Below are 20,692 nucleotides of genomic sequence, written 5' to 3' on the forward strand. Positions count from 1 at the left end.
GCAGCTCCATAAAGGTTATTTACTGGACATACGCATTAACCATCAAAGGAAGTAGTCAAACTAATTCTTTCCTGTAATACAAACTTGCACGTCGTTTGGAAATGCCTCATTTAAAGTAGTGGGTAGGGAAAGAGTTTAGAAAAGTCCAAGTCATAAAATGTACTCAATTACTTGGTAAGTTAAAAAGCTAATGCAACAATGTTACATCCAGATAAAAAACGTTATTCAAAAGCAATTCAAATACCGAAAAGGATTTCAAATTGAATATTTTATTAACATGGTAGTTGTCTGTAACATGTGCACACACTCGCACACTCAGAATCATCTGCCTGGGGGAAAAAGACTAAGTATGCCTAAGGGGAAAATGAAAAATAAAAAAAATTCCTGTAAGTTTTCATTATTGTAGGCAATTATGTCCACATCACTTACAAAGCTATTGCCAAATCTGTCCAAGGAAGCAGAGTTTGGGAGGGGAAGGAAAAAAATCTGGGGGGAAATTCAACAGTGGCATAGCAGAGCTCTCAATATGAGAAAGCTGACACAATGTGGACTTTTGCTGTGGATTTCTGTCTTTGCAAAATATGGGGAGAAGTTTGTCAATGGGCAGAAAACAAGAGAAGGCGGTGTGAAGTAGGCTTTTGCAGTCAATTTTCCTCACAGTATTGTGCAGGGTCATCAAGAAAATGCTTAGTCTTTCTCTGGAACCAGTTTCAGAACTTTTCCAATTGCAATGGTTTTACCTAGAAATGAAATTAAAAAAAAAAAACAAACAAACAAAAACCCTTTTTCAGTAGTCAACAGCAAAGCTATGTGAGGTATTCAAGCTTATTATTTTAAATCATAAAATTATTTTTTACAATGTAAATTACTAATTAACTGGCTTTACCACCAAAGGTGTGATTTCTGATTAAGTAGTCTTAATAAGTGGGTCTTTAGAGGATGGGTGGAGTCGAAAAGAAACAATCATTTCCTGTATCATAAACCTAAGCCTGGACAAGTAAAATGTGAACTATCCGTACCGTGGAATACTATTTGGCAATATAAAGGAACAAATTACAAAGAATACATGTTACAACATGGTTGAACCTCAAAAACATGCCAAGTGAAATAAACTAGACACTAAAGACCACAAAATGTATGATTCTATTTATATGGCACGTCCCAAAAGGGCAAACAGCGCAAGATCTGTGGTTGGCTAGGGATGGGAACACCAAGTGACTGTAAACAGGTATCAGGGTTTTTTAGATGTTCCAAATGTTCTAAAATTAGACTGTGGCGATGGCTGTACAACCCTGTAAATAGACTAAAATTCACTATACTGTACACTTAAAACAAGTCCATTTCAAGGTGGATGAATGAAAATAAAGCTGGGAAGAGGGGTTCTCAGTCCTACTGTAAGGGGTACAAATCCTACGAGGTCCTGTGAAAAACCTAAAACCAAGCTACTCTTTAGGAAAAAAGTTAAACATTCTTCCTACATTAACTTCTGTCCACCCCATTTTGTCAGTTAAGATTCTCATTTTGTTATCTTAATAGGACAAACCCAAGTAACCAGGTTCACTATTACCAAGAAGAATTAAGGTTTAAGACTTCAAAATACAGTGAATACTCTCTATACAGATTCCTCTGAGGTAAGGTCCAGGAGCCGTATTCACCATCACATCCCCAGTGCTTGTCACAGTAAGTTTTCTATCGAACAGAACTGGAACGAATGTGTGAGGTGCCGATGCTGTATTTCAAGTGAAGCACTGTGTTTAAGTTTTCCACGCTCTTAAAATAGTTATCTGAGTTAGAAATACTAATGATCCAGAGAATCATTTAATAAGAGCCACTTGGTTTTCATGCTACCAAAGAGTTTCATGGTCACAAGATTCACTCAGAACTAGGTAGAAATGGACACCCACACCAAAAAACTGACATTAAACCTCTATAAAAATCAGGTGCTAAAAGACCATCAAGGTATGTGTCCCTTTCATCCCCCCTATATCAGTGTAGTGAATGTCTGTCATATTTGATTTTAAAGCGTTCTACTTCAGAGGCTTGTATGGTGAAAACCTGCCTTACAGGGTTAAGCCCTTGCAGACGGGCTTTGATCACACATATCACAAAAGATTTCATCATAGCAATGTCTCATTTAGTAAATAAAATAACTCTCAAAGCCCACTACTTGCAAAGTATCAAAATTAAGATTCTTCATCTACAGCATACTGCCACAATGCATGGTCAGTTCTGCCCATTCAATCCACTCAACTCATAAACCACCTGTTATAGAACACACTACAGACACGCACCCAAGTTTTCTATGAACTTGTGTGCGCCGTACTCGGACGGAACAAGCTTCACATCCCTGAGATGCTACTAGGCACGAGTGCAAAGGCTTACCCTCATCTCTTAAGGTAAAGCGGCCCATCTGAGGGAAGTCTTTAAAGGTCTCAAGGCAGATGGTTCCCGCTGTCTTTAAGCGAGCGATGCATACTTGATCTTGTTTCACAAAACGGGGTCGAGTCTTACTTTTTTCTCCTGATTTTTTGTCTACCAAGCAGATTAAGGCCTATCCAAGAAAAAAGGATGAGATCAGAGGGCCAAATAAATCTTTAAGACAAGGAGTGCAGACAAACAATGAATCATGGAACACTACATCAAAAACTAATGATGTAATGTATGGTGATTAACATAACAATAAAAAATTATTTAAAAAAATAAAATAAAAAGACAAGGCGTGCAGGGCACCTGGGTGGCTCAGTTGGTTAAGCGACTGCCTTCACCTCAGGTCATGATCCTAGAGTCCCGGGATCGAGTCCCGCATCGGGCTCCCTGCTCAGCGGGGGGGGTCTGCTTCTCCCTCTGACCCTCCCCCTTCTCATGCTCTCTCAAATAAACAAAATTAAAAAAAAATAAAATCTTAAAAAAAGTTAAAAAAGACAAGGATGCAAGTAAGAGTACATCACTGTTGCCGATGAGAAATGATCAAGACAGTCTTCAAACGTCTTTAAACACACAAACAAAAATGCCAAGTAGCTTAATTATCAATTAATGAAGACTCACTGTTATTTCGACTTCTTCAATACAGGTGTGAATATGCAGCACCGCATTATAACCTGGGCAGATGATGGATTTGTGCTCTATAATCACTATCTGTCAAACAAAAAAATTCACATCTTTATCCCTGGGGTAAAGAAAGAACTGAATGTTCTCCAGCGCCATACAGTAGTACCACAATAGGGAACTTACCACCTCCAGTTATTTTTGAGTTAGAAGTGCTGGGTCAGATCGCCTGATATCCAAACATGAACTCTGACATCCTTACCCTACTGATCTTCTTGGCCAGACCCAAACTTTAGAAACACAGCAGGCAGACTAATTCTGGAGAAGCCTTCTCCATCCTCCCCAAGGATTTACAGTAATCACTGCCACTACAGCTACTTTGGTTTGGTTCCAGATGTGAACTTCTCATGATTTTATCCAATTCTCTTTATCTAAGGTCCAGTAAAAGTAAACAATCTTGTACCCAGCATCAAAATCTAATTTATCATCATAGCTTGTAACAGAACTCAAAATTCTGTGAGCTACCCTGTCATTCTTCTGCGGAAGTCAGGTTGCTAATAACAGAAATTGTGTTTTCCTGTCTGGAAAGTTACTTACTCTGAATGAGCAGACACACCCTAATTTCCAAGGCAACTGTGCTCTATTTATGAGGAAAGACACTTTGAGCAAAATATAAGTTGTTATTAAAAGGAGATCAAAAATAAAAAGGAACTTGGGGTGCTTGGCTAGTTCAGTCAGTAGAGCATGGGCCTCAATTTCAGGGTCATGAGTTCAAGCCCTACGTTAGCCATGGAGCCTAGTTCAAAAATAATTAAATAGATAAATAAAAATAAAAATGAACTTACAAAGAATACCACCTCTTAAAGACTTCATGTGTGAGATATACATCATGGTTGTTGTGATATATATGATGTATTTTATTTCAATACACACAATGGTATGTCACCAATAACCAGGATAAAAGGCATTTAAATTCTAATTTCACTTAGACGGTAAAGATCACTAAGACAATTACAATAATAAGTTTACCTGGGCATCAAATGTGCGTCCAGAATGACAAAGATTATTAGGATCACAAAGTATGAATCCTGGAAGAATCTCCTCCTCTTCAATTCCTTTCAGTCTGATTTTGAGGTTTTCACCTGGGGCTACAGAATCAGTTTCTACATCATCGGAAAGGATTCCAAGAACTTCCACATTGTGCTTAAGGAAAAAAAAAAAAAGGCAGCAATCAAACCCAAGACTGGGGGTTTTCTGACACATTCACTGCATAGCAGAACATAAAATGATCTGTTCACTTAAAGACTTGCAAGTCACATTTTTCTGAGGTTGTGGATTAGCCAAAACACTTATTTGAACGTAAAACTTTATTACATTTGTATGACATGAATTTAATGAAAGTCATATCCTAGAAGTATAAACTGCCAATTAAAATATTCATCAGCTGTTTATTATCACATCCTAGTAATTTCCAAACTGAACACAGTATAAACTAGCATTTGCCTTTTTTACCTTTTCAAAATTAAAACACTGAATCTAACATTTGGATTTTAATTTTATGAATGTCGTTTTTATTATTATCATTAAATTCTAGGATTTAATGGGCACAGCTTCTATTGACTATCAACCCCAAATATTTGAAGAGTGTGCTTCTCAAAAGATATTTAAACAATTAAGCTTTAAAAGAATACTACTTAATGGGTACAGGGTTTCCTTTCGGGGTGATGAAAATGTTCTAGAACTTGATAGGGTGATGGCTGTGAAGGTACTAATGATAAAATTTACATTTTACCATTTACATTTTTTAAATAAAGTGCATATAGATGGGACAAAATGTTAAAAGCAATACCCATAAGCATTCCCTTATTTTACTTCCTTTATGCCCTTGGAAATTCCTATTTTTAGAACACATACCACAAACCAAAGTAACAGCCCTCAAGACAAAATAAACTATCTCATGCTGGTAGATGAAGGTGGAGAATCCAGAATCTGCTGTTCCACACCAGAACTCTACAGACTGTCACTTGCTGAACTCTAGTAAACTCTCCCCTCTCCACCAATAATGGCCTCCTTTCACAGAAGGCAGCTTATACCTTATTGATACGTGTTGAAATTCATCCCAAGAAGTGAAAGAGAGCCATATTTATTAGCTAAATTCTTTCCAGTAACAGGACAAAAGCGCAGAAACCAGCAGTCCCACCATAACAACGAAGCCAAGTACCGTAAACTACTTTTGCCCAAATAATCCAGCATTAACAAGCCCTCTTCTCCAAATGTGGTCTTCTCTGGCTAAATACAGAGGAGCTTGTCTAATCTTTAAATTAATCCATAATTTCAAAAATTATGACTGAGACCAACAAATTCTCTTGGTTTATGAAAGGTAATAAGGATTTTGTCTGTTCTAAGTACCTCAAAGAAGTGGAATCATAGGGGCACCTGGGTGGTACAGTCAGTTAAGCAACTGACTCTTGGTTTCGGCTCAGGTCATGATCTCAGGGTCGTGAGATCGAGGCCAGCACTGGGCTCCACGCTCAGCACAGAATCTGCTTAAGACTCTCCTTCTCTGCCCACCCCCAAAATAAATAAATCTTTAAAAGAAAAAAGTGGAATCATGTATTATTTTTTTGTGACTGGCTTATTAATTCACTTAGCACAATGCCCTAGAAGTTCATCATATTGTATAATGTGTCATAATTTCCTTCCTTTTAAGGCTGAATAATATTCCATTGTATGGCTGTATCACACTCTGTTTATCTACTCATCCATCAGTGGACATGATAGGTTGCTTCCCCATTAAAGCTTTTGTGAATAATGCTGTTATGAACATCAGTTCTTCCAGGCTGGCTTTCCATTCTTTTGGGCTCACATCCTGAGGTGGAATTGCTGGATCGTATAATTTTCTGTTTTTAAATTTTTTTGAGGAAACATCATGTTTTCCACAGCGGCTGTGCAGTTTTACATTCTCACCCACAGTATACAAGGGTTCCGACTTCTCCACATCCTCACCAACATCTGTTATTTTTTTTGATGGGTGTGAGGTGTTTTTTCGTTGTGGCTTTGATTTGCATTCCCCTAATGATTAGTGATGAGATCTTTTCATGTGCTTGTTGGCCATTTGCACATCTTCTTTGGAGAAATGTTTCAGTCTCTTGCTCATTTTTTAGTCAGGTTAATTTTGTTGTTGAGTTGCACTTCTTGATATATTCTGGATTTAGCCCCTTATCAGATTTATGATATACAATTACTTTCTCCCATTTCGTAGGCTACCTACCCATTAATTTTTCAATGTAAGATAGTCTGGCATCTGTGCCTTCTGAAATATTTAACTCCATTCCACTGAGACTCAGCAGGACTAACGGGAATGGAGTCCTTAAGGCTTGCCCCCAGCTACAAGCGAGGCTATGCCGACCTGCCAGTCATCTGTATAAAGTCCCAGCTCCCGCAGAGAAGCTGTGACTAGTCTAGCCTGCCACCCAGTCCACCTGCCGATAATGAATTTTACTTTTCTTTCTATTGTGGTAGAACACTCACAAAATTTACCTTTTATAACCATTTTACATGGTACAATTCAGTGGCATCTAGTTGGCATTCACGATACCGTACAATCAACGCCAGCATCTAGTTCCAAAACATCCTCATCATCCCAAAAGGAAACTCTGTGCCCTTCACTCAAGTCACTCCCCATTCTTCGACCCCCTAGCCTTTTGCAACCACCAATCTGCCTTCTATTACCAGGACCAAACTACTTCTGTAACTGCTCTGAGCTAGGATTCATGACGAACAGACTCTGTGCTGAGTGTAGAGCCCGATGTGGGGCTGGATCCCATGACCCCAAGATCGTGACCCGAGCCAAAATGAAGAGTCAGACACTCAACCGACTGAGCCACCCAGACGCCCCACTAATTCTGAGGTTCTGATGACTGAGGCCTACTTTCCTACATAAACATCTTTGAAGCTGTTAGAGCAAGCCCCTCTGGAAAACAGGTAACAGTTTCTCTAGTATCATGTCTGTAATTATCAGCAACTGAGCAGCCACAAATAACACAAAGGAAGAGTTCATGGAGACTTTACGTGTTTTAATGGAACCCTCTCCAATAATAAACAAATTACAAAAAGGCAGGAAGAAAGAATTAAGACCCATTTATGATAAAGGCACATTCTCTTCTCTCAAAACAGACTATAAGTATAGATTGGGCACATTTTATAGTAACCAATATAACGATAAAGCAGGGACACCTGGGTGGCTCAGATGGCTGAGCATCTGACTGGCAAACAGGTCATGTTTTCAGAGTCCTGGGATCGAGCCCTACGTCAGATTCCCTGCTTGGGGGAAGTCCACTGGTCTCTCTCCCTCTGCCCTCCCCCACTTGTGTTTTCTTTCTCTCTCTCTCAAATGGATAAATAAAATCTTATTAAAAAATTTAAAATTTTTTTAAAATTAAAAAAAAAAAAAAGCAAACTATATCATGATTAAACCCGAGTTTTCATCCTGGGTTCACTTACTAAAAGAAATGTGTTAACAGGAAGAAGTCACTTAACTGCTCCAGAGCTCTACTTGCTTCTGGTGGAAGAATGCAGGTAAAGCTCTCTTGATGATACATCTTTTAGCTCTCACGTGGTACGAATACTGGCTCTTCCCCATTTGTCATGGGGTAACTACAACACCTTATCTTCTGTACTAAATTTTGTACTTGACATTAATAAAACATAATCCTGGATTTTAAGTTTCTTTTAGTGGAAATCCCTACATTTTTCAAAAGTTCTAATTCTTTGCTGATATTTTTAAGAGAAATCTAAATGAGAAAGAGCATTACTAATTCTTACCTTGTTTGGCATCATCACAAGCTGCTGGCCTTTACAAATAGACCCTGACTCCAGCTTTCCCAGGACCACAGTGCCCATATCCTGTTTAAATTTGAAATAAAAAAACCAAGTGGTAGACTTTAATTACTATTCCACAAATTCAACAACCCAAAGTGAAATCTCATGGGGCTTACTCAGAAAATCTTTAGTTCAAGTGGCAGAATGGTTAGGATTAATCTTAAACACAGGATATGTCATCAGCATATGTGCAATTACAATACTAGTAAGTGTGCCGAAGATCTTAAAAAAAAAAAATAAAAAGGCATGGTACCAGAAACAGCACAAAATTTTACATATTGAAGATCTCCATTATTTGTTTAAATTCCAGTTCTCTCAAAAATCTCTGAGCCTGCTTCCTCATGTATAAAATTGGAAAAATACTGAAGATATTTAGCATGGAGCTAAGGAAAGAATTATTTGAGGAGGTCAAAACATTATATACCCATAAAACTTTTTTAAAAATCAAGTTGAAAATCCAGTTAAAAATAATGAAGCTTATCTTTTTAAGACTAGTGGCCAGTGTTGGCAAGGCTACAGTAAAACCAACACTCCTACACTGCTGCTAGTACTTCGGAAGGCTGCTGGTCAATACCCATCAACTTTAACGTGCAAATCCTGGGTCTAGCAGTTTTACTTGTATGACTTTCTCTCTCAGAAATGATCACTGGCTTATTGGGAAAACAGCTTAAATAAACTAGGCTGGCTGATTAAATTACGATCCATCTCATCCACAACACTAAATAACATATGGCCATTAAGAAAGAGACATTTATGCTACGCTGTTAATTATTAGGGTTGTTTTGTAACTTAAAATACAAAGCAATGATTTTCCCTCCCAATCTCGTGAACATCTTGGGTACCTTGTACTTATCCACAATTGGCAGCCTGATTGGTCCATCAACCGATCTATTGAAGTTTGGCAAATTATCCAGATAGGGAATAAACGGTAATCCACTGAGAACATAACAATATCCATTAAAGAGAATCAACATAAATATCTAAATTTTAAGATTGTAACTTTATATGAAAAACAGTTATAATACTTTCATTCTACCCACATACTCTTCTCATCAACCCATTTATTATCTGGTTCATCCCCTCCATTCCTCAGAAAATTAAAAATATTAACAAAATAGTCCTATAAATATAATGAAAGAGCTTCCCCATAAACTTAGTTTATTAAGATTGAGAAAAACATTTTAGGGGCGCCTGGGTGGCTCAGTCGTTAAGCGTCTGCCTTCAGCTCAGGCCATGATCCCAGGGTCTTGGGATCGAGCCCCGCGTCGGGCTCCCTGCTTAGCGGAAGGCCTGCTTCTCCCTCTCCCACTCCCCTTGCTTGTGTTCCCTCTCTCGTTGTGTCTCTCTGTGTCAAATAAATAAATAAAATCTTAAAAAAAAAAAGGAAAGAAAAATATTTTATAGCAAATGGCCTACATTTTTTTTTTTTTGGCGAGTGAGCAGAGGGGGAGAAGGAGAGAGAGCATCTTAAGCAGGCTCCACTCCACGCACAGTGTGAGCCCCATCTCACAACCCTGAGATCATGACCTGAGCCAAAGTCAAGAGTCGAGACCCTTAACCAACTAAGCCACACCCAAGTGTCCCTAAAATGACTACATTCTATTACTTAATTCTTATGGACTTTTCCAGCTCTCAAATCAGGATTCTATAAAATAATTTCCCCTTTAAAACTACAGCATATGAACTGGGAGGTTTACTATTGCCAAGATAGCAATGCTCCCCAAATTCGTTTATGGATTCAGTACAATCCCCATTAAAATCCCAGCTGCGTTTTGGCACAAATTGACAAGCTGATCCTAATGTTCATACAGAAATTCAAGGGACCCAGAATAGCCAAAACAATCTTGGAAAAAAAGAACAACAAAATGTAAAGACTCACACTTCCCAATTTGAAAACTTACAAAGCTATAGTAATCAAGACTTTGTGTTCTGTATCTCTCTGTCTCTCTCTCTGACAAATGAATAAATAAAATCTTAAAAAACAAAAGAAAAAAACTTTACCTAACAAAAAGAAGTTTTTAAGATATTCTTTCAAAATGAAATACACATCTAAATGTAAGAGCTAAAACTGTAACAACCTTAGAAGAAAATAATATGGCTATGACTTCCTGACTGAATTAGGCAATGTTTTCCTAGGTATGACAGCGAAAGCCCAACCAACAAAAGAAAAATAAACTGGATTTATCAAAATTAAAACCTCTTGTACCACAAAGATACGATCAAGAAAGTGAAAGAGTAACAAGAAGACAACCCAATTAAAAAATGAGCGATGGTCGTGGTATTTTTAAAGCCACAGTTACTTACAGTCTGTGTTTTCCAAAATTATTTACAAAGACATAAAGTTTTTCTAAAAGGAAGAAAAGATTACTTACGTGTACCAAGGACAGAAATCTGATTGCTCTTTAAGATTTGCTCCAGTCAGTCCTGAGCAGGGCATAAAGTGAATGTCCTTTTTGGGATTGAAGCCAACTTTTTTCAAAAATGGCACTAGTTTCTCTTTACATTCTTCATATCTATGAATATTCATAAGTAACTCAATTGTAATATAAAGCAAGTGAACTCTAGTCTCATTATTAAACAAATTAAGATTTTAGAAAAACCCCAGGGGGGAAAAAAAAGCGCAGGGTAGCAAAACCATCCTTTATTCCGCTTCCAAGCCTGTAAAAACTAGTATGAGGGCAAAGCTCACCTCTCATTGCTCCAATTGACCGTTGGATCATCCATCTTATTAATAAGCACAATCAAGTGCTTCACACCTGCTGTCTTTGCCAACATTGCATGTTCTCTCGTCTGTCCGCCCTTTTCAAATCCAGTTTCAAACTCTCCCTTCCTAGCAGAGATGACCTATTCCAAGAAATCCAGTTTATTCTTATGTACTCAGGTATACCTCTTGAGCAGTGAAAACAGCTTTCCTTTCAGTTTTATCAGAAGCTTTTTGCAAGAAAATAAAAGTAAATGAGTTGTAACCTGCATGCTTTTGAATGTCACAATGTCTCAACGGCTTAAGATCTTGGTAAATGTTTCTTCTGATCCCCCCAATTTTCCAAAACCTAGGATGCCTTTATATTTTGCAATTCAAACATGCATGTGATTCAGGGCTGGTATAGTGACGAAGCAAACAAAAACAAACCCGCAAAATGCCTGAGGCCTTGAGAAACAAATCATTTCTTACTCCGCTTTGTACCCACAGCACTTGTGGTATGTACACAGTGCAGCAGGCCTGGCACTGAGTGGACACTGAGCTCTGACATGGTCACAGGTCAGAGCACCCGTACGGAGAACAGACGGAAGGTGTTTTCCCAAGTGAGTCCAATCAGAAAGATTTCTGGAGCAGACGCGTGACACAACCATGAAATGTGCCACCGTGTATTATAGCTCACTGCGACTGCAATTTTAGCTTTTAGAGGGTAAACTCAAATACTAACATTGAAGCAGGGCTGCTAACAAATACACGGGTGAACTGGAAAGACCTTACTTACCAATACAGCCAAATCAGCTTGAGAAGCACCGCCTATCATATTTGGGACGAAACTCTTGTGGCCAGGGGCATCCAGAATTGTGAAATGCTTCTTTTCTGTTTCAAAATAGGCACGGCCCACTTCTACTGTTTTACCCTTGTCTCGTTCTTCCTGATTTGTATCTAAGGCCCAAGATAAATACCTGAAATAAGTTTAAAATAAGGTTAATATTGCTAAGAACGTAAGTTTTAAAGATATTCTTCTACCATTAAAGGTGTAATGATGACATCCAGCTTTACATCCGACATACATTTAAATCAGGAACAGGACAGGGGCGCCTGGGTGGCTCGGTCGGTTAAGCATCTGTCTTCAGCTCAGCTCATGATCCCGGGGTCCTGGGATCAAACCCCATGTCGGGCTCCCTGATCAGAGGGGAGTCTGATTCTCCTCTCCCTGTGCCCCTACCCCCTGGCTTGTGTTTGCTTTCTCTTTGTCAGTTAAATAAATAAAATCTTTAAAAAGATAATGATAAATCATGAACAGGACAGCTGGCTTAGTCAGTGGAGCATGCAACTCTTGATCTCGGGGTTGTGAGTTTGAGCCCCATGTTGGGTGCAAAGATTACTTAAAAATAAAAAAAAAAAAATCTTTAAAAAAATCATGAATAGGACTGGATAGAAATGAAAATCAAGAGAATAAAACTTGTATTACTGTGATTCAAACACTTGGAGCTTTTACAAATATCCAGTCAATTACAGGCATCCCGATTTTTGAAAGTTCATGTTATGCCACTTGACTTTTACAAAAGACCTGTCAGAAAAAATTTAAAAATTAAAAATAAATAAATACCTACATTAGTACCTGTTTTTGCTAACTGAAAGATGCCTAAAGAGGATTTTTTGGTGTTTTTTAAAAATATTTTATCTATTTATTTTACTGAGAGAGAGAGTCCGTGCATGAACGGGGGAGAGGCAGGGTGAGACGGAGAGAATCTGAAGCAGTCCCCCCCGCTGAGTGCAGAGCTGGACGCGCTGAGCCAAAACTGAGAGTGGGGGAGTATTTAGCATGTTCAGCATTTCAATGAGCTGTCACAGGGGCAGTGCTGAGCGGCGCCGGTGACGCCTTCAAGCCCTTCCAGCTTTCCCTCCGCGCAGCATCTGCATCGAGCCACCATCACTTTGAACTGTGTCGGTGAGCATCTGTGCTTTACCTCCATTTATTTGGTGCATCCGTTAGCAAGATGAGCCCTAAGGTATCAGAAAAGCCTGAGAGAGACTATTCTCTGAAAAATTTTTCCATATAAATTAATGACGATTGCTTCTTTGCTTTATGCCATTTTGGTTTACAAAAGGTTTCAAAGGAACTCTTGGATAGCAGGGAAAGTGGTGTGTGTGTGTGTGTGTGTGTGTGTAAGGCTCCACACTAGGCGTGGAACCCAACATAGGGCTTGAACTCACAACCCTGAGAGCAACGGAAAGTGGTGTGTGTGTGTGTGTGTGTGTGTGTAAGGCTCCACACTAGGCGTGGAACCCAACATAGGGCTTGAACTCACAACCCTGAGAGCAACACCTGAAATGAGATCAAGAATCAGACACTCTGGGGCATGTGGGTGGCTCAGTCAGTTAAACGTCTGCCTTCCGGGGGCGTCTGGGGGGCTCAGTCGTTAAGCATCTGCCTGCGGCTCAGGTCATGATCTTGGGGTCCTGGGACTGAGCCCCACATCGGGCTCCCTGCTCAGCAGGAAGCCTGCTTCTCCCTCTCCCACTCCCCCTGCTTGTGTTCCCTATCTCGCTGTGTCTCTGTCAAGTAAATAAATAAAATCTTTAAAAACAAAAACAACGTCTGCCTTCAGGCTCAGGCCATGATCCCAAGGTGCTGGGATCGCTTCTGCATAGGGCTCCCTTGCTTGGCAGGGAGTCTGCTTCTCCCTCTCCCTCTGCTTGCACTCCCCCCTGCATGTACTTGCAAGCACGGGCGCTCTCTCTCTCTGTGTCAAATAAATAAAATCTTAAAAAAAAAAAAAAAGAAAAAAGTCGGACACTCAACCGACTGAGCCACCCAGGTGCCTCAACCCTGTGTATATTCTTTTTTTTTTTTTTAAGATTTTTATGTATTTATTTCAGAGATACAGAGAGAGAGAGCATGAGCAGGAGGAAGGGCAGAAGGAGATGCAAACTCCCTGCTGAGCAGGGAGCCTGAGGTGGGGCTTGATCCTGGGACTCCAGGATCATGAACCGTGCTGAGAGCAGACACTCATCAGACTGAGCCACCCAAGCACCCCAAACCTGTATATATTCTATAAGCAAACTGTATTTATGAAAACAAGCTGACGACATACCCAGAAAGACTACTTTGTACCAATGCCAATACGACTGTGAGCTTTTATAATCATCTGGCACAAAGTATAACACAAATAATGGCTATCTAAGGGATATTTTTCAAAAGTGAAAGCCAGTAACCACCATTTGGGAGGAAGGGTTACCTGCTAAAAATTATTTCAGTATTTCTTTGCCATGTGAAAATGCTTTATGTAAGTTCAAACCATCTAGAATAGTAGGTGTTAATTTAGATGACCTCATCATCTGTATTAAATAGTATACGTAGGGGCGCCTGGGTGGCTCAGTCGGTTAGGCGTCTGCCTTCGGCTCAGGTCATGATCCCAGGGTCCTGGGATCAAGCCCCACATCGGGCTTCCTGCTCAGCAGGAAGCCTGCTTCTCCCTCTCCCGCTCCCCCTGCTTGTGTTCCCTCTCTCGCTGTCTCTCTGTCAAATAAATAAAATCTTTTAAAAAATAATAAATAAATAGTATGTAATCCATTTTTTAGTATAACATTGATGATGATCTTTTCCCTTAATACAGAGAAATACAATTTAAAAACACCAACAAAACAAAAACCATGAATGTCCCAGTCAAAACTTAAAAAAAAAAGATTAGAAAGAAAAAGAAATTGACCCTTTTTCTCACCACTCAAAGGCAACCCACTGTCAATAATTCTGTCCGTTCTTTTTATCTTTCCCGTGTTTATTTACATCATTAATGATCATATCCTAAGCACTATCACATCACCTGCTTTCTCCCCCAAATTCCACTATAACTTAAGTTCTACTTCTGGTTATTATAAATTCTCGAAATGCGGGGTGCCTGGGTGGCTCAGTCAGCTGTCTGCCTTCAGCTCAGGTCATGATCCCAGGATCCTGGGATCGAGTCCCGCATCAGGCTCCTTACCAAGGAGCCTGCTTCTCCCCCTCCTTGTGCGTGCGCTTTCTCTCTCTGACAAATAAATAAAATCTTTAAAAATAAATAAATAGATTCTAGAAATGCAATTTTTTAGTGGTTAGGTAATGACCCTATGAAATGAATGGTTTAGAACTTATCCAACAAGTCCATTTCTAGATGTCTGGATGTTCCCAAACGTTCCCTGGGCAAGTTTTGAAGGAATCAAGTCATCAGGAGCTGGTCTACTTTGTAGTGTGAGGGGAAAGGAAATTTTTTCTTTGTTATGACATCACCTCCTCATGCACGTATATCTAAGTAGACTACAACAGCATAAGTAGCCAGTGCTTCCTTAAAAGTAATTTATAGTGCCATAAAAGTTTACTATACCAAGTTTCTCTGTTTTTCTCTTTAGCTTCTCTTTCATATTTCTCAAGTGTCCTTTTGTCAACCATTCCAGTCAAATACCTGAAAACAAAGAAAAAAGAAGGAAACACTTAATTACAAATTATTCAGTGAAATTAAGAAGCCCTTTAGGGGAATTTCAACTCCAGAAAAGAGCTATTTTAAAATAAAGAACCAATAATGGATGCTGAAATCACGGAAAGTTTCAGAGGAAAAGATATTTACATGGTCTCAAATTCTCTCCCCCCAGATAAAGGGGGAAAATAGTAAATTTACCGTGGGGAATCCTGGCAGACAACATGTTAACCAAGTAATCCTGGCTAACAGCACCAGCAGTAAAGAGAACACATCAAGTACTGACATGCGGTAGCCCTGATGGGATGTCCGTGTCACAGTCTTGCCCTGATGTATAACCTCAATCTAACTGCAAAACCTCAGCTGAACCCCAACTGAAGAATATCCTAAATAGCACTCTTCAGATTAAGCAAAGTCATGGAAGATGAGACTGAGGCAACCGTCACAAGCTAGAGGAGACTAAGATGGAACGACTAAATGCAACGTGGAATTCTGGAACCGAAAAATGACATTCATGGAGAACTGGTGAAATTCAAGTAAGAGCCACAGTTTAGTTAACAGTACTGTACCAATGCTAACCTCCTAGTTTTGAGGACTATACTATGGCTATTTAATATGTTAACGCTAGGGATGGCTGAAAGGTATACGGGAAGTCTGTACTATTTTTGTAAGCTTTCTGTAAGTCTAAAATTATTTCAGAATAAAATTTTAAAAAAATTTATTTATTTTAGGGGCGCCTGGGTGGCTCAGTCGTTAAGCGTCTGCCTTCGGCTCAGGTCATGGTCCCAGGGTCCTGGGATCGAGCCCCGCATCGGGCTCCCTGCTCAGCGGGAAAGCCTGCTTCTCCCTCTCCCACTCCCCCTGCTTGTGTTCCTTCTCTCGCTGTGTCTTTCTCTGTCAAATAAATAAATAAAATCTTCAAAAAAAAATTTTATTTATTTTAGAGAGAGACAAATGTGAGCAGGGGCGGGGCAGGGAGGAGGGAGAAGGGGAGAGAGAGAGAGAAGCAGACTCCCTGATGAGTGCAGAGCCCCCCACACTCGGTCTTGTGATCCTGAGATCATGACTTGAGCCGGAACCAAGAGTCAGATGCTCAACTGATAACCACCCAGGAACCCCCAGAATAAAATTTTTTTAAGGGGCAAATATAAATACTATATAAAAGAAGTGGTGTCCAACAGTGTTGGCCAGGCAATTAAATCTTATTAATACATTTCAATATTTAATATTTTTTAAAAATTATCAAAGATTGTAATTTTAAAACAATTCCTTAGGAATACTGAACTGCTTCCCTTGACTCAATCCAAATCAAAGCCTTCCTGTTCAAGCTTTCTTCTCTGCAGTCATCTACAGTGCATACTCCTAGCTAGCTGAGCACAGAATCCTAGTGAAATGCCCACGAAAATTACAGCCCATAAGCAAAAAACACACATTCTCCTAAAACACGAAATCATATGGGCCCAACACTTCCAGCCATAGAGCCTTAGTTAAGGGTCCCTATTTAAAAGCTTATTTTAAGGTCTGTTGTAGAATTTTCAGAAGTAACTGGGAAGGTTACCAACTAAGATTACAAGGCAAGACAATGAAGATATGCCCTCTAGATCCTCTGATAATACAGTTTAAAGAAATGGATCTAATTCAGAAGGGATTAAAATTGTAAAACCTAAGAAAAATAATCTCTATCCCCAATGTGGGGCTCAAACTCACAACCCTGAAACCGAGAGTCACATGTTCTACCAACTGGGCCAGCCAGGTGCCCCCAAATTGCAAGAACTTCTAATTAAAAAAATTTTTTTTCAATACCAGAACACACTGCTAAAGATCAACCATGGTGTTTTCATACTTAGATAGCTTCTATATATGATAAAAAATTATGATAAATTATCTTAGTATGCTAGCAGACTACCTGTCTTTGATTAATCCACCTAGGATTTAAAGAGTTGATGAATCAGGAATAAGGAGTTCCCTCCCCGCCAAGTACCAGATTCATGTGCTGGTTTTCATTATTCCTAAGAAAACTATATTCAAAGCAAACTAACATTTCCTACAATCTAGGGTTCTATAGTAGCTTTTATGAAAAAAAAAAAAATCTAAAATACAGCTTTCAGAAATACATTTAATGTTCCAGAAGAGCCTGACAGTGGTAACCAAAGAATTCTAGGGAATGCCTAAAATCCATCAAAAAATACTAACAATGATCACACACTGCAAAAAATTCCTTCTTAACATCAGCTTTCCTTATAGGTAATGTCTTCATAACTTTCTCAGGTGACCTGTTTTCTCTCCTTTGTATGACTGTATTGTTTATAATGCCCAAAATTCATTCAATCAAGTTAACTCTATTATTTAACAAAAAATAGAGACTTACATTATTTGTCCTCCTATGGTTGACTTGCCAGCATCTAAAAGTAACAACAACATCAATAATATGCAAACCACACGCGTAAAAAAACAAAAACAAAAAAACCACTATACGTGTTAACTCATTACCAATTAGCATATATAATTACATAATTTCAGTTGCAAAAGAAGCTGCCAAGACCCCTTGCCGCTCAACAATGACTTATACTGATCAAGAATTTAGAACTACTTTACTGATAAAGAAGCATTTTTGAACAGACTGTGTTCTGTGACCTTCAGCTAAGAGCACAGCAGCAACAGAATATAAATCACCCAAGGGGATCTCAGGGGAGAGCAAAAGTAGCCAAAGAGCCATGAACTACATTTAGGTAGTCTGTCTTTCACTAATTTTAGCAAATATAGGTGTCCCTTTACAAATTTCAAAGGAGTTCTTGCTACTAAAAAAAGTAGTGTGGTGTAGCATTATATTCAGGAGAAGGCAGAGATAAAGGGAAAAAAGGACACATGATTCTGTATTTTCTTCTCATGATTTTGGGGCTAAGTCAGATGGTCAGGAAGTATCTGAGTAAATTAAATAGGGTTTTGTTTTGTGCTAAACCACTAACCTCACAAGCAGCCAAAAGTCACTCCCAATTATTAATTTCCTTTGTCACACAAAATTAAACTATCTAGGTTAGATGAAGCCGATAAAATTAACAAATTAACTGAAGTTCACACAAAACAACAGGCACATTTTCTAGAATATTAACTAATAATATGCTTAGCCACCATCGGGGGGGCGGTCTATAAACCAACTGTGCATAACATACAAATACACTGAAGCTTGTTTTCTTCCAGCTTCCATGACATTACAAAATTATTTATGTGTCCAACAAAGCGTTGGCAATGTTTTGCCGGCTAAAAAATCTATCAAGTTAAATATCAAAACATTTCAGAGTAATTCAGTTCAGTTTCACTAAACCTCTCCAAGTAGCTGTTTGATGTAGCTAATGCCCGGTCATTGCTTCACTGCTAGGAGTGTAACTTACCTACATGCCCAATGAATACCACATTTACATGTTCTTTTTTAGGAGCCCCAGGGGGTGCGACCACAGATTTAGGTTTTGGTATTTCCTCTTCCTCCTCCATCATTTCTTGGGTGCTCTCCTCTGGGGGTCTTCCATCTCCCAAGGAACCACCCCCTAACTCTGCTTCACTTATTTCTTCTTTGTGCTCCCATGATTCTTCTGGGGACATTTCTGTCTCCCCATTTTCTACTGAAATAAGACATTTAACTTAGTATTCCGAAAAAGACTTACAATCTGTACTGTAAAACACAGATGCCTTCAAACAACAAATAGAACTTTGCATATTTAGTTCTATTTCCTAACAGTCTAGTGAAACATAAGCAGGAAAATCTCTTTCACAACAGAAATGGATGACAGCTGGCCCCACTGCGGACATCAGAGCTGACTCAGAGACTATGAGAGATTGCTATTTTAACAAAGCTTCACTTCCATAAGGACAGACAAAATGTAAACAGGAGATGTACCATTCCTAACAGCCCAGTTATTCCAGTGTCAGGATGTCCTGACACAGGGAAAACGGGAAAGTTGACAATCAGAGCTCGGGATTTACAACATCTTTGCTTTTCCCTCTGCAAATCATTTGGTATCAACTTTATCAAAGACATGGGGAATCTGACACCCTTAAGAGTAAGAAAGTTGCAAAAAGGAAGGAAATTTTTCACAAATGACATCGAACAAGCACAAGTCCTTCAACTGCCTTTAGCGCTCTTCCACTCAGCTTTCACATCTGCGGCCATTCAGTGCATCATGGCAGCGCTCATGTCCAACCAGGTCTGCTTTCTAAGTCCCACAGAAAAGACTCAAAGTCAGTTTTAAATGCAGGCATTACAATAACCATGACACTTACATTTGCACCTTATATCCTGAAAGAGTTTCATATTACTGTATTAATATGGTCAGAAATTTTCTTACCAACAGGTTCTGAAAGTTCCATGCTAACAGCTGAATTTGAACCTAGACGAGAAATTGAGATATAATATGTATTTACAAAACAATATCCAGGCTTCACACACCATAGACAACTTAATGTTTTCTCAATTAGACATTCAAAGGATCGTATCATAGAAAATTACCTTCACACAACAATGACTGTTCGTCTTGAGAAGATTCCACAGGTGCTGTTTAATAGAAACAAGTTCTATTAAAAATTAAGTCCTATACATCCATTTTCATCTATCTTTTAAAATACGGTAAAAATAGAATTTCAATAGCCCAACAAAAACCTCAGTAATTTAGACCAACAGCAACTAACTCAGGTGTTCAAATTAGAAGTCTGTTTAAAAAAAATTTTTTTAACATCCACTGATTACAGCAGATTTCTACCATATTTTCAGTAATTGAAATGTATTCATAAAGGTATGCTTATTCTCTTAATTTGCTTCATAAAATTTTTCCTTCAAAAGTATTATAAAAGTAATCTGCGGCCCAACTGCAGACCAAATTATTAAGATTTTGCTCAACAAATACACATTACTTCTCTAGATTCTCTCTTGCTAGCTCCAGGTGGCCAAGAAGGCTATGATTAGCTCTTTTTAAAATTCCATAATCACACATTATTACTAAGATCCTTGAATAAATTCTATCTGATACCAATAAAATAAAAAGGACATTCACATAAAGTCCTTGAAATGCAAAGGATCCCTTACAACGTGTCAGAAATGGTGATTACAATGACGCCAGTTTTGCCCTGTATTAGAATTCTAAGATCAATAATCCAGTTTCCACAGCTACCACACTGCACCTCTACATGTGACATCCCCGGAAGAGGGGTATGAAAAATATGTACTGATACCCAAATATGTCAATTTATTTTTTTATATCTGATAAACCTAAATGATATCCCAATATGAAAGTGCCCTTGCTTCAAAAAATCTCCAAGAAGCAAAAGGTATCAAAGGATTTGAAGTCACCTGAATCCTGCACACAAAATAATAAATAATGAATTCATAACTGCAAAGCTCCTATTTAAATCACTTCGTAGAATCACCTGTAAGTCAAGACAAAGTTTTGGGCCCAGTCTTCAACAATGTGAAGTGTTGAAGAAAGTAATTTTCTGTTCCTGAAAGGTAAAGGGCAACCAAGTTTTTCCAAGAGAAGTGACATGCTGAGTGTCACCTGGGAAGGTCCCTCTACCATGGCAAAGACATAATGAGAGAGGGGGGGAAAAAAACACCACCAGCAGAAAG

General features: G+C 38.8%; 1 protein-coding gene across 1 annotated transcript in view; it reads right to left on the reverse strand.

Annotated features, from left to right (window-relative positions):
- Window positions 1-253: 253 nt before the first annotated feature.
- GSPT1 (G1 to S phase transition 1) overlaps window positions 254-20,692 on the reverse strand; it is a 34,690-nt gene continuing 14,251 nt past the window's right edge. The window contains exons 2-15 of the mRNA XM_028117491.2: window positions 19,580-19,624; window positions 19,419-19,460; window positions 18,468-18,695; window positions 17,447-17,480; window positions 14,989-15,066; window positions 11,406-11,586; window positions 10,616-10,770; window positions 10,299-10,439; window positions 8,769-8,862; window positions 7,870-7,950; window positions 4,075-4,248; window positions 3,046-3,135; window positions 2,383-2,551; window positions 254-740 (exon numbers count right to left, since the gene is read on the reverse strand). Coding sequence (XP_027973292.1) covers window positions 688-740; window positions 2,383-2,551; window positions 3,046-3,135; window positions 4,075-4,248; window positions 7,870-7,950; window positions 8,769-8,862; window positions 10,299-10,439; window positions 10,616-10,770; window positions 11,406-11,586; window positions 14,989-15,066; window positions 17,447-17,480; window positions 18,468-18,695; window positions 19,419-19,460; window positions 19,580-19,624 — 1,565 coding nt within the window. The 3' untranslated portion in view covers window positions 254-687. The remainder of the gene's footprint in view (window positions 741-2,382; window positions 2,552-3,045; window positions 3,136-4,074; window positions 4,249-7,869; window positions 7,951-8,768; window positions 8,863-10,298; window positions 10,440-10,615; window positions 10,771-11,405; window positions 11,587-14,988; window positions 15,067-17,446; window positions 17,481-18,467; window positions 18,696-19,418; window positions 19,461-19,579; window positions 19,625-20,692) is intronic.

Source organism: Eumetopias jubatus, unplaced genomic scaffold (assembly GCF_037043125.1).
Source record: "Eumetopias jubatus isolate StellerSeaLion01/CBP00866 unplaced genomic scaffold, mEumJub1_p1.0 scaffold_12, whole genome shotgun sequence".
Taxonomy (NCBI): domain Eukaryota; kingdom Metazoa; phylum Chordata; class Mammalia; order Carnivora; family Otariidae; genus Eumetopias; species Eumetopias jubatus.